This window comes from Watersipora subatra, chromosome 2, assembly GCF_963576615.1.
Source record: "Watersipora subatra chromosome 2, tzWatSuba1.1, whole genome shotgun sequence".
NCBI classification, from domain to species: Eukaryota; Metazoa; Bryozoa; class Gymnolaemata; order Cheilostomatida; family Watersiporidae; genus Watersipora; species Watersipora subatra.
In genome coordinates, this window is record NC_088709.1 from 38,243,760 (window position 1) to 38,258,716 (window position 14,957).

The 14,957-nt window shown below is 35.7% G+C and overlaps 1 protein-coding gene across 2 annotated transcripts in view; it reads left to right on the forward strand.

Moving 5' to 3' along the window:
* The window catches only part of LOC137387658 (phosphatidylinositol-glycan-specific phospholipase D-like), an 80,876-nt gene that overhangs the window by 45,706 nt on the left and 20,213 nt on the right, over positions 1 to 14,957 (forward strand). For both annotated transcript variants that reach the window (XM_068074140.1, XM_068074141.1), the window contains 5 exons: positions 82 to 188; positions 7,128 to 7,321; positions 9,469 to 9,623; positions 10,201 to 10,288; positions 13,328 to 13,437. In XM_068074140.1, the coding sequence (XP_067930241.1) occupies positions 82 to 188; positions 7,128 to 7,321; positions 9,469 to 9,623; positions 10,201 to 10,288; positions 13,328 to 13,437 (654 nt within the window). The remainder of the gene's footprint in view (positions 1 to 81; positions 189 to 7,127; positions 7,322 to 9,468; positions 9,624 to 10,200; positions 10,289 to 13,327; positions 13,438 to 14,957) is intronic.

The following is a 14,957-nucleotide window of genomic DNA, read 5'->3' on the forward strand; positions in this document are numbered from 1 at the left end:
TAGAAGTGGGCAACATCCTTGCTTCTCTGAGCTTGTATCTCCTGCTGTTGATAAGTTTTACTACAGGTTTTATGGTTATAGGCAGGATCCAACACAAGCTGGTTTGGCAGCTCTGTGATCACAGCTGAGGATCCCAAAATGGGGCCTGTACTTATTGTTGCTGCTCCTCTTTTCAGACTCTGCTATCAGTGAGTTAGTAGCATAGTCTTTGGCTTGACTCAGACCTTAGAGATTGTTGTATATTTCATAATCTGTAGTTAAGACCTCAGAGACTGATGTTTACTCTATAACCTGTAAGTTAGACCTTAGAGACCGTTGTATACTCTATAATATAATCTGTAGATAAGACCTCAGAGACTGCTGTATACTCTATAATTTGTAGTTTAGACCACAGAGACAGTTGTAAATTCTATAATCTGTAGATAAGACCTCAGAGACTGCTGTATATTCCATAATCTGTAGTTAAGATCTCGGAGACTGTTGTATACTCTATAATCTGTAGACAAGACCTCAGAGACTGCTGTATATTCTATAATTTGTAAATAAGACTTCAGAGACTGTTGTATATTCTATAATCTGTAGATAAGACCTCAGAGACTGTTGTATATTCTATAATCTGTAAATAAGACCTCAGAGACTTTTGTATACTCTATAATCTGTAGTTAAGACATCAGAGACTGCTGCATATTCTATAATCTGTAATTAAGACCTCAGAGACTGCTGTATACTATATAATCTGTAGATAAGACCTCAGAGACTGTTGTATACTCTATAATATAATCTGTAGTTAAGACCTCTGAGACTGTTGTATACTCTATAATATAATCTGTAGATAAGACCTCAGAGACTGTTGTATACTCTATAATATAATCTGTAGATAAGACCTCAGAGGCTGCTGTATATTCTATAATCTGTAGTTAAGACATCAGAGACTGTTGTATACTTTATAATCTGTAGTTAAGACCTCAGAGACTGCTGTATATTGTATAATCTGTAGATAAGACCTCGGAGACTGTTGTATACTCTATAATCTGTAGATAAGACCTCAGAGACTGTTGTATACTCTATAATCTGTAGATAAGGCCTCAGAGACTGTTGTATACTCTATAATCTGTAGAAAAGACCTCAGAGACTGTTGTATACTCTATAATCTGTAGATAAGACCTCAGAGACTGTTGTATACTTTATAATCTGTAGATAAGACCTCAGAGACTGTTGTATACTCTATAATCTGTAGATAAGACCTCAGTTTACTGAAACTTTTTGCCCTGATCACACTATGCACACACATATGCAGTCATATATGTCAACAATGTTGGGGAGAACAATGGAAATCTACAATACATTTTACAGCTAGTCTACAATACATCAGTCTCAAACCACTCAAATCGGAGTTGCCCTATTTGTGTACAGAGAACTGATAATGAAATTGACATTGCTAGGCAAACTGAAGTTCTTCAAATTGGCCGTATTGAAAAGTTTTGCATTTTTTAAAAAAATTATACAAAATATTTTGCTATCGCCAGCATTTATTGAATGGAGACTTCTACATGCTTAAAACACTAATCATAGCTCACCAGTTTTTCGTCTATAGCCTGTGTTTTGACATTGTATATACAAACAGTAATGAGGTTGTGTCGATAAAACTTATATGTATAACAGCACAGACAGTATGATGTCAAGGCAGATACAGCATTAGCACCTTACAATAATAAAACATAGCGCCAACATGATAGCTTTTGTATTAGATACAATAAGGAAAACAAATGCATGAAAATATATATATACTGAAAAATATGTTAGAAAATGCTGCATGCGGTATAGCAGAACATGAAGAACATAGCATGACATAACAATAACACAATATTAGTTCAACGCAACACTTGCGGATAGACAACATTTTTTGTTTTTCTGGCGGGTATATGAACAAACAGCTTTTGGCTTGTGCCTACTTTTGAGCAGGCGATGTACAGCTGGTCATGGCTAAAGCAGGGTGACAGTAAGTCGACACCAGCTGCTCTCTTTCTTTTCACCATCGCCTATCGGAACTCTCGGAGTATTCGTGCGAGTTCTGTAGTAGCTGTAGTTCTGTGTACTCGTAGCTAAAAAAAAAAAAGTAACTCGGCTGTGGAAGGAAATGAACATGTTTACTATCACAAACAGTGGCAAATCCAACGTTTTTAACCCTTTCACTGAAGTAGACTCATTTATGCGTTTTCTATGGTCGATCACGTTGACGCATTTTTGCGATTTTACCGGCAATTGCTAGTAACTGAATTTTATTATTGTTGATAACATAACCAACAGTCTTTAGGACTTGTATGGTAGTGACAGTGTTGTCCTAAGATTTCTCTATAAAATTAGCCTAAAGTTTAATTTTAAATCTTTGTTCGAGAATTTCCAACCTAAAGAAGCAGATTTTTTTGTGCAAGTTCATTAAATGCGTCCGAGTTAGAAAATAAATAACTACTTATGTTGATGACATTATAACCGATTCAGATTTTTGTGATTACACAAATAATTAAAATAGCAATAGCAGCACTGACTCTGATGGTGGTGAAAGTAATGGTTTTGTAAGAATAAGGAACATTGTAGAGGATCGTTTTAGCTTTGTAGCTTCACATCGCTTTATCAATGCACAATGTATAGATACAATGAACTTTATGCATAGCAGTGCTTGTTAACATGTTAGCAAAATGAAATATATAACCAAAATAAACGTTCTAGATGGAGTTTGAAATTGAAAAAATATTGTATACATATGAAGCGATATCGGCAAAATGGCTGGCGGTACGCCGATAGCTAAATTTGTACATGGACGCAAGTGAAAGGGTTTTGTATTGAAAGTGTGGCAATTCATAGACAATACAACATTGAATAAGAATCACTTACCTTTTAGATGTGGAAATTTAGTAGGTGAGAACTGCGTTTTTCCAGTGGCCACAAGAAACAAACGTTTACGTGATCCCCTTGGTACCCGTTGGCAGTAAATATTAATTGCATGTAAATAACTACACATTAATTTATTTTATTTAATAAGTAGTACATTTGTATAGCTGTATAGACACCTTTGTATAGGCCGCAGAACCAAGGACGGTGCGTTTTAACACGGCAGCAACTTTGCTGTTTAAAAGCGTGTTAACTGGAGATTTCGGTTAATGCGCCCTAGCGGTGAAAGAAAAGCAACAGAATCGCCGCACCTTTATATAAGCTGGGCTCAAATCATCAGACAAAAGTAGCGGTTAATAGTCCGAAATTACAATATTTACTACTCATATTAATTCAGTTGGCTTCGTACGACCGAATAGAAAAAGAAAGACTGCTCTATAATTTGTTTACTGTCACTACCATAGATATAGTAAACCCTAGATTGGCGAATAGCTATCAATACAATGGAGCAAAAGTGAGGCCTATAATTGGCTGTTGTTTTCACGACGTAACGTCGTAGTGATGTGCGTCACAGCATCAAAGCCTTCAATTGAGCAATAAGTTTAGTAGTGGAAGCCGCTTGGCATGCTAGTTTTTAAGTCATAAACATAACAATAAGACCAAATTCTTAGTGAAATGTCATCAGAAGAGACCACAACACCCCAGGTATATCCTGAATTGCCCATAACATAACAGAACTTCAAACTCAAAACAAGAAGTTCTCAACAATATCATAAGCTATCTATGCCGATTAAGGACACCAAGCTGAAAGCTGCTAGTGGAAAATAATAGGAAAATCATCATCATTTCGTCATTGGTTTTGAGTCAGCAGCCAAATCTGTACATGACATTACTCAATATCTTTTCAGCAACTACCCTTACATCAACTACTTCCTAACCTTTAAGATCAACCAGGATCACATTGAGATTTTGTTTTCCACAATACGATATAAGGGTGGCTATAACAATAACCCAGATGTGCAGTGCTTAAAACTGCACTTCGAGCACTGTTCATAAAAGCAGATATCACACCAAATTCCAATGTTAACTGTATTGATCTGGATGTGAGCAGGGCTGAAAAAACTGGCCAACTCCTGCTACATTCTCTGGCTAGAAAGAAAAAGAAAGAAGAGACAAAAGCTGAGGAAGGTGAAGATGAGGAGTTCGGTGATGAGGATTTTTTTCTAACTCAAATGTGATGAACGTATCAAGTTCTTGACCGATGTCGAAGTAGTGGGAAGTAGAAATAGTGATGACATAACCCTAATCTCAGTTAAAAACAGAGGAGGATTGGTGACCAGATTGATAGGCCGAATATGAATTGCTGCAGAAAAGTGCCTACGTTCACACATGGAGAGCTGTGGTATCACACAGAGAGCTTTTAAACAAGTAACATCACAGACAGTAACATATATGTCTTATTGCATAACCTCCATCAAGGTTTTACATGTACAGTGCATGCCAACAGTCTACTCAAAACTATAGTAAATCGCTATACTAAAATCAGAAAACACTATGCCGCTTCAAAGCAGGAATCTAGTTCAACCAACCTTAGACAAAAACTATCTCGTCTAGTTATTTTCAGTCATGTCTAATGGGTGTTTAATACAGTGGTCTAGCGTAACTGCTTCTAAACCTCATTTGATTCAATAGTTTGTTATTAGTTTGATTTCTATTTGGTCACTCTTTGTATTATCAATAATATAGAAGCTTCTAAATCATTGGTATTATTCATTACCATGTGTGTAAGATTTTTGCCTTTCTCATCCAAAGTCATTACAGTCATACTTCGACTTACGAGCTTAATGCGTTCAGAGACTGAGCTCGTATGTCAATTTACTTGCATGTTGGTGCAATTTATTTATATATAGAACAATTAAATATATATTGATAGGTTTTCATACTCTGAAAATGCAAATAAAACACTCAAAACAGTATATTGTAACAGAAAGAACATGTTGGTTATTGTCCTAACTTACCACATGCTTTCAAAAAGCAACAAACAAAAATAATGCAAGGAAATGTGATTAATTAAAATGTAAAATTAAATACATACAATAGCGGCTAACGCTAGCATTTGCCAGAGAGGGAGAGATAAGTTATCCTCCATTACAACAGTTGACTTTGATAAATTTAGATTTTATCCAAGTCTTAAAAGACAAAATTAAAAGCAAACCTAAAAGCAAACTTTAATCTTTAACTTAACGTAATTAAAGTTTCTTCGGCGTTCATAGTTTTAAGTTTCTCGCTGGTTAGCTAATTTTTTTTCTGTTTCGCTCTCACGACCAGCCTGCCGTTTTAAGAGAAACCTATCTAAGGACGTTTGCCTTTGTCACCCTTTCAACGTGTTGCGATCAGGACGAACACAGTTGTTGTCACCAAGAGTTAATGCACGACCGCTAGCCAACTTGTCCGAATGTCTATTTTTTATAGTCTTGATAGATAGCACCGGCCATTTTACGTAGCATCGTTTCAGTTACGCAGTCACCGGCCAATTGTTTCTTTTATCCAAAACCTGAGCAGTCTCTCCATCAGTGGTCGTGAAGATCGTTGCATCGTTTAGAAACTATGGTTAGTCCTTTTGCCGACTGAATGCCTTGAATATAATCCTTGTGTTTGATAATTGTGGATGTATTTCTGTCATATTGTTGAGCAAGCTCAATCACGCATACATCTTTTGCATATTTTTCAATAATTTTCCATTTAATATCAATTGTTATCATTAGCTTTTTCTTTGCATTATCTATCCTTTTACTGGCAAACTTTCGGTCTACGCACCGTACTTTTAATTCACATAATTCTGCACTGAAAATCGCGTACAAAAAACATGGTACAAAAGTATAATCTGAGCAGTTGAAAAATACAGAGTGATGCTGTTCTCATAAAACACCTCCGACATACTTGGCAACTGTCTCATGTGCTCGTATCTCAAACATGGCTCGTATTTTAGTGCTAAAACTTGCTTAAAAGCTGGCTCGTACCTCAAGTTTCTCGTACGTTAGGGCACTCGTAAGTTGAAGTATTACCGCATATAAGTTTTACATATTTTCAATAAAATATCCAGTCTCAGATGCACAAACAATGGAAAAATTGAGCAGTTTTTAGTGCTAAGTCAATAGGAGTTAATAGATCAGCTGATTCGCTTTGCACATCACCATGACGTTGCGTCATGCTAATTATAGGCCTCACCTGTTTTGATTATTCGCATATCTAGGGTTTACTATATCTATGGTCACTACACATATTAATTCAGTTCGCTTCGTACGATCGAACTTCGTACGACGATAAAGGGAAAGACCGCTCTGTAAGGCGGTCACATACACAGATACACAGACAACGATTGCCGTTTATATAGTAGATAATAGGTAAATAAGACCCCAGAGACTGTTGTCTACTCTATAATATAATCTGTAGGTAAGACCTCAGAGACTGTTGTATACTTTATAATCTGTAGATAAGATCTCAGAGACTGTTGTATACTTTATAATCTGTAGTTAAGACCTCAGAGACTGTTGTATACTCTATAATCTGTAAATAAGACCTCAGAGACTCCTGTATATTCTATAATCTGTAGATAAGATCTCAGAGACTGTTGTATATTCTATAATCTGTAGATAAGATCTCAGAGACTGTTGTATACTTTATAATCTGTAGATAAGGCCTCAGAGACTATCGTATATTCTATAATCTGTAGTTAAGACATCAGAGACTGTTGTATACTCTATAATCTGTAGATAAGATCTCAGAGACTGTTGTATATTCTATAATCTGTAGATAAGACCTCAGAGATTGTTGTATACTCTATAATCTGTAGTTAAGACCTCAGAGACTGTTGTATACTCTTTAATCTGTAGTTAAGACCTCAGAGACTGTTGTATACTCTATAATCTGTAGTTAAGACCTCAGAGACTGTTGTATACTCTATAATCTGTAGATAAGGCCTCAGAGACTGTTGTATATATATTCTATAATCTGTAGATAAGGCCTCAGAGACTGTTGTATACTCTATAATCTGTAGATAAGACCTCAGAGACTGTTGTATACTATATAATCTGTAGATAAGACCTCAGAGACTGTTGTATATTCTATAATCTGTAGTTAAGACCTCAGAGACTGTTGTATATTCTATAGTCTGTAGTTAAGACCTCGGGTACTATGCTCGCTGTTGCATTCTTTACTACTGGCTATCGTGTTTACAGTAAGAGTTGCAAGTTCAGCCCAAATGATACTCAGGCAGCTGGTCAGGTGACAATATGGAGCTTACCGGATCTGAAGTTAATTCGCATGCTTAATGGCAGCGAAGAACACCAGCATTTTGGGAGCAGCTTGACTGTTGGCCAACCATTTGGCAGAAATGACAGCGCAGTGCTTGCTATTGGCATGGATAGTGTTGGTAATGTTGAGATGCTTTGTTGTGTTTATGTGTGGTACCGGTGGCACTGGTGGACCTTCTTGTTGTAATTCAACATTGCTCTGTTGGAACTTGCGAACAAGTCACTCCATATATGGGTATATGTGAAGTGACTGGCCTGCGACTATAAGCCATTTGGGCTTTAGTGCAGTGTATATTGCAGATCTTGTAAGGTTAAATCTAATAATTAATTTTTACTTTTGCATGAAAGTAGCCCAAATGGTCGTAACCAACATAGAGATTTTATCGACACCTTTACATTGATAACTGTTGTATGTGCATTTACTAGTGCATTTTCTGAATAGTATGTAAAATACATCTCCTTCTTTGTAATTATGGGGTTAATATGACTTTGTGCTCACCTAACATTTAGCGCTGATAGGGACGTTTGTTGACCTACATTTTATAATTGCTCAGTGTCTCTTAGAGAGTGGAGGAGGTCAGGGTGGCCTAGTGGTAGCGTCTTTGACTGTCGTTATCAACCATAGGGTTGGTAGTTTGAGCCCTGCTCAATGCCGATCTGACAAAAAGCTCTCAGCAAGCTTTCAACCCTAATTTGCTGAGTCTTTCGGACCTAGACCATAACTTGGAGGCCCCGTGTACCACACTGACAACGTGGGCACGTTAAAGATCCACTGTCCTTTGCACATTGGGCAAGTGAAATGGCTGCCTGGCTCTGTCAGACTGGCATCCCTTCAGGTTACTCTGACAGTTCCAGAAGAAGCTCTTGATAAGTGTTAAGACCACCCAAGGTAGCTCCCAAACTAGTCCTGGTGGTGTATTTCTCTACTAGAACATGAGAACATTACCAAGCATTGTCACCACACGACAGAAGTATGCCATTATTACTACTGTTAGAAAGTGGAGACATCAATGTTATAAATTAATTATATTTAGCACAGAGATGCTTCAGTGGTAAATCTTAAGGTTAGCTTTGAAATGCTGCTGCTTAAATGCTGCTCCTTAAATGCTGTCCTTAAAGGTTGACTTGCAACAAAATTCACGTTACAGTTATTTGGTATCAAAAAATTCACCATGTCTTACTTTGTTGTAGGTGCCAAATATGTGGAAATGTGATTACAAGCTCTTAAAAGCTCAAAAACGAGAAGCCGCCGTAGATTGGAATCTGTTTATTTCTCTGCCGTAGCCATTACATTTGGTTATTGTCTTGTCACGTGATGTTCTCCCGTGAATTGAAAGGCCAATAAAAAGCTTGATATAAAACTTATCGTAGCACTAGTTTATGACAAACACTTCGGGTTTTACTGCAGACCCCGTATCAAATTTAGATGCTCGCTACTTTACAGTTTTGTTTTGGTTTGGTCTAATCGTCAAGTCGTAATCTGATCATGTGATCCAATACTTGGCAAATAATTTCTGCAGCACTTTTCAATTATCACAAATGACCAACAGGCTCGTCATGATTATCAGACAATGATATATACTCCTTCAAGCTAAGGCTAAAAAATTAAACGAATTTTTACGGTAGGTTTTGAGATATCAGTGCTCAAAGTAGCGGCATTACAATGATGATGAAATAGATGCGTAAGAACAATAGACATGGTTTTATTAAATGCATGAAGTATATTTGTGAAAATATTTCGACGAATAAGGTTGCATGAACGTGTAAACAGGAACCATCTAACGCAGCTACGTCACATTTGAGCCGTTTTGGAAAGAGAATCCAAACTACGGCGGTCTCGTGTGGCTGCGATTAACTGTTCGTTGTTTAGCTTTTAAGAGCTTGTAAACACATTTCCGCATATTTTGCACCTACAACACAGCACTGTAAGACGTAGTGAATCTTTTGATACCAAATAACTGTAATGTGAATTTTGTTGCAAGTCAACCTTTAAGTATTTATGAATAATTGTGCGACAACTTTATTGTCTGTGCTTTATCGACACACCTGATGTTCTCTCACTGCAAACTAGACAGTAAATGTACTAGTACGTAATTTTGTTGCAAGTTAAATGATGTCCTTATATTTGAACACCTTTTATTTTTCACATTCTAAAGGTGAAAAATTAGCTTCTAATAATAATATTCTGATGTACATCTCTAATTCTGTTCTACTCTTGTAGATATCAATGGGAGCTTACTGGGCTAATCCTGTTCTGTTCTTGCAGACGTCAATGGGAGCATACTGGGCTATAATGAGACATTAAGGCAAGTCGGAGCTGTTGCTATGTGGAACCTCTCTAGCCTTGCTGATCATAATGCATTCACTTCAAGTTATTTATATGGGGACAGGAGGTTTTCCATGTTTGGTTCGCAGTCTAAGGTACCTTTTGAACATTTCGGATGTGGGAATAGTAATGCAAAGTTGCAAGTGAGCTTAAATTTCTGTACAACAATGTATTTGGAGCTGTCTATCCTTTATGCACTTGCAGATTACACTGTCTAATTACTGTATATCAAATACCTTACACTTTAGATATTTATAGAAAATACTCCAGATTTTAGTTGTTTATATAAAATACTCTACACTTCAGGTGTTTGTATAAAATATTATACATTTTAGATGTTTATATAAAATATTTCAAATGCCTTATCATTGATGTCTGGGTTCTCTTTGTGAAGCTAAACTACTGTCTGAAGTTTATTTAGAAGTAAATCTTGAAAACCAGTTTCATACTTATGCACCATCTAATAGAATCAGCTGCTCAGCATTGATTGGCTTTCCAGTCCTAATTTCCTTTCAGTTTGCACAGCTGCTCAGCACTGATTGGCTCTCCAGTCCTAATCCCTCTTCAGTTTGCATAGCTGCTCAGCACTGATTGGCTCTCCAGTCCTAATATCCTTTCAGTTTGCACAGCTACTCAGCAGTGATTGGCTCTCCAGTCCTAATCTCCTTTCAGTTTGCAGATTTGGATGGTGATGGTAAGGATGAGCTATTGGTTGGAGCTCCTCACTTCACCCAAGATCCAACAGAGCTTCTTTATGGAGGTGGGGGCTTTCTCATGTCTAGTCCCTTGGACACATGTATGATTTATAATGGCTCAATTTATAGTGGTTGATCCTTGAAACTCTACCTTTGAGGTGTTTATATAAAGTACTACACTTTAGGTGTTTATATAAAGTACGACACTTTAGGTGTTTATATAAAGTACGACACTTTAGGTGTTTATATAAAGTATGACACTTTAGGTGTTTATATAAAGTACGACACTTTAGGTGTTTATATAAAGTACGACACTTTAGATGTTTATATAAAGTACGACACTTTAGGTGTTTATATAAAGTACGACACTTTAGGTGTTTATATAAAGTACGACACTTTAGATGTTTATATAAAGTACTACACTTTAGGTGTTTATATAGAGTACTACACTTTAGGTGTTTATATAAAGTACAACACTTTAGGTGTTTATATAAAGTACAACACTTTAGGTGTTTATATAAAGTACGACACTTTAGGTGTTTATATAAAGTACGACACTCTAGATGTTTATATAAAGTACTACACTTTAGGTGTTTATATAGAGTACTACACTTTAGGTGTTTATATAAAGTACAACACTTTAGGTGTTTATACAAAGTACAACACTTTAGGTTTTTGTTTAAAATACTCTATACTTCAAATTTTTATATAGAATATTCTACACTTTCAATGAAAATGGCTATGGTGTCTAATGTTCTTAATGTGGACATGATTTGTTTTATAGTAAATTTTTGAAGGTAAATTTGGCCTTTATTTCATTCTATACAAAAGGGTCTGTTTAATTTTACCTAATTTTGTGAAGGTGGGTGTGTCAAGTTTTATTCAATTCAAGAAATTTACATCCAATTCAATATGATGGGTGTGGTTTGTTACATCCAATTCAATATGATGGGTGTGGTTTGTTACATCCAATTCAATATGATGGGTGTGGTTTGTTACATCCAATTCAATATGATAGGTGTGGTTTGTTACATCCAATTCAATATGATGGGTGTGGTTTGTTACATCCAATTCAATATTATGGGTGTGGTTTGTTACATCCAATTCAATATGATGGGTGTGGTTTGTTACATCCAATTTAATATGATGGGTGTGGTTTGTTACATCCAATTCAATAAGATGGTTGTGGTTTGTTACATTCAATTGAATGTGGGTGGTGTTTGTTAGGTATTTCAATTTTTTTTAAATTTCAGTGTGAGATATAGTGTGATATGATATTAAAATGTGATAATATAAAGCTTGTTGTTTTGCTGAAGGTAGAAATTAGTTATATGAATAAACTAGGACTCTTCGGTTTGCTATGGGAATAGATTTGCAATTAAATAGAGTGTAGCTAATCTTCAATATTTTGCTAGTTAGTTGCCTTAATTAGTCATAATCTCTTAATCGTAACTTGTAATCCTCTAAACCTGTCACTAGAAATACTGTCTGTGGTAAATTATGATTTATTTGCATTATCCACTCATGAGATAGTCAGGTCTACGATTTTCATGTTTAATCTTTTAATGTTTAAGCCTAGCTTGCTGTAACGCTGTCTGCTCTTCATCTGAGAGTAGATTGTTCTTCATATCTATAAATATTCATGTACTCAGTTGTCAGCTCTTCATCTGAGAGTAGATTGTTCTTCATATCTATAAATATTCATGTACTCAGTTGTCAGCTCTTCATCTGAGAGTAGATTGTTCTTCATATCTATAAATATTCATGTACTCAGTTGTCAGCTCTTCATCTGAGAGTAGATTGTTCTTCATATCTATAAATATTCATGTACTCAGTTGTCAGCTCTTCATCTGAGAGTAGATTGTTCTTCATATCTATAAATATTCATGTACTCAGTTGTCAGCTCTTCATCTGAGAGTAGATTGTTCTTCATATCTATAAATATTCATGTACTCAGTTGTCAGCTCTTCATCTGAGAGTAGATTGTTCTTCATATCTATAAATATTCATGTACTCAGTTGTCTGCTCTTCATCTGAGAGTAGATTGTTCTTCATATCTATAAATATTCATGTACTCAGTTGTCAGCTCTTCATCTGAGAGTAGATTGTTCTTCATATCTATAAATATTCATGTACTCAGTTGTCAGCTCTTCATCTGAGAGTAGATTGTTCTTCATATCTATAAAATACCCATGTACATGTATTCAGTTGAAAGTCCACTGACTTACTGCAAACCTCGTGATGGTGAGTTGCAGTCTCTTTACAGTTATTGTCTTTTGTGTGACTATCTTACAATTCTTAACAAAATCTTTTTCAGTTTTTTCTTATCCTGCTACCTGTGGTGCTTTAAAAATTTTTTTTAATGACATTAAACAATGGAAACAATTTGTCAGAACACATGTTAGTCTAGTATTAGTCTAGTAGTTCCCATATGAATTCTCACTGCCATTTCATGAATTGCTGAAGCCCAGACGCATGAATTTGTTGTAAGTTCAGCAACTTATTTATTCATTTTCTATTTTTGTTCCGTTACTTTATCAGTTTTTAGCCAAAACTGTTTGATTCTGTATTTTCAACTAAGTTTATTCCAAAATGTTAAGAATTGATTAGTTAGTACTTATAGACGACATAATTGTAGCTAGCTGGTTACATTCGTGACATTCAGCCCATTTACTCCTATTCAATGCAAACTTGTGGGAATTGTTGTGGCCAAATTAACAACTATATAATTTTTATAATAGTTGTTGTGGTTACTGAAGGTATGAAACTCTTGCATAATAATTTGAATTCTCGACAATATATTAACTGAAAAGGTATCTTGGATGACAACCTTATAAATGAAATTTCTGTTGGATGAAACAGACCATATGGATGGCTCTCGCTTTCTTTTCTTGTTAAAATCTGGGTTCATACTCGTGGCTTTTAGTTTTATTTAGCCACAGAACTGGTTTCAGAGAGGTTGCCAGTGCCAGCCCACCAGAGAGGTTGAGAAGATTGGTAAAACTTACCGTTAGTCTTTCTCTGAGGAAAGAGATGTGCAGGACAAGACTGGCCAGTATCTGCTTATCAGTTCAACCATCAATGTCATTGTCTCAATGTTTCAGCTGAGAAAGGCCGCATTTATGTCTTTGGTAATGGGGCTGCATTTCCTACAGAAGATGTGAGCAAAGCTGCCTGTGAAGGTGAACTGATGACTCCGTGTGCAGCTAAACAGGCAAGTCATTATATGACCTGTTAGTTAGGTATTTACTTCCTAGATATGTAATTAATTACATTTACTCATATCTTACTCAGATTGGATGCATACCAATCTCAGTGGTTATCACGTTATTTTAATGAGTGGATTTATCTGTTTATTTATCTGTTTATTTATCTGTTTTCATATATTTTTATTCCCTAAAGATAAACTTGCACAAAAAAGACACCTAACTCTGCAGTGTGCACGCAGTAGCCGATATCAACTATCGTAACGATAATAACTAGTCATATCGTTTCGCACGTATTTGTCTTGTGAGCTTTTGAACCGTGATCAAGTTTTACCGATTTTAATCTTGAAATATCCTGGCAGTCAGATCACCTTGAATATCCTGGCTGTCAGATCACCTTGGAATATCCTGGCAGTCAGATCACCTTGAATATCCTGGCAGTCAGATCGCCTTGAATATCCTGGCAGTCAGATCACCTTGAATATCCTAGCAGTCAGATCACCTTGGAATATCTTGGCAGTCAGATCACCTTGAATATCCTGGCAGTCAGATCACCTTGAACATCCAAAACAATCGCAAATGATATAACAATATCGATGATAAAAGCAGAAAAATACTTTCGGATAAAATCTACAAAGATTTAGTGCAATTTCATCTGTAAACACTACATAAGAGCAGAACTTTCAACTACTGTATGTAATAGCAGTATGTATGTATGTATCTAATATGGGTGTAGCAACGTTTAGCAAATCATGGTGTTGCATAAAATTGGAGTTGCGTTCTTTTTGTAATAGATAGTGCATTTACTGCCACTGTTCCTAATTATTGCTTCTTTCTCTAACATTTATTTCAGTGTTTTTGAAATGGCTTTTTTAATTCTTCTCCCTTCTCAATACTAATATCTATCACAATGCTTGATTCGCTGTTATCTTACTATTTACTAACTACTACCGCTATTACTTACAGTAAACCAGTTTTTACCCATATTATACCCCGTGACTTTTACAAACCAGGCTAGGCAATCATTTTTTCAAAATTCGTAATGTAGAAACAGCTATTATCAGTCACATTTGCTATCAATGTTCAGGGAAATATCTTTTCAAAGTGTAAATCATTATGTTGCAGGTTGTTTCAAATAGCATATATCTTTAGCCATTAAAAACTCACTTTGGACAACTATTTGTGATTTAAACACCGTTATTCAAGATGTTTTCAAGATCAAATAACTCAGCAGACCTACTCATCTAACTATCTACTCATCTAACTATCTACTCATCTAACTATCTACTCATCTAACTACCTACTCATCTAACTACCTACTCATCTAACTACCTACTCATCTAACTACCTACTCATCTAACTACCTACTCATCTAACTACCTACTCATCTAACTATCTACTCATCTAACTATCTACTCATCTAACTATCTACTCATCTAACTATCTACTCATCCAACTATCTACTCATCCAACTATCTACTCATCCAACTATCTACTCATCCAACTATCTACTCATCTAACTATCTAC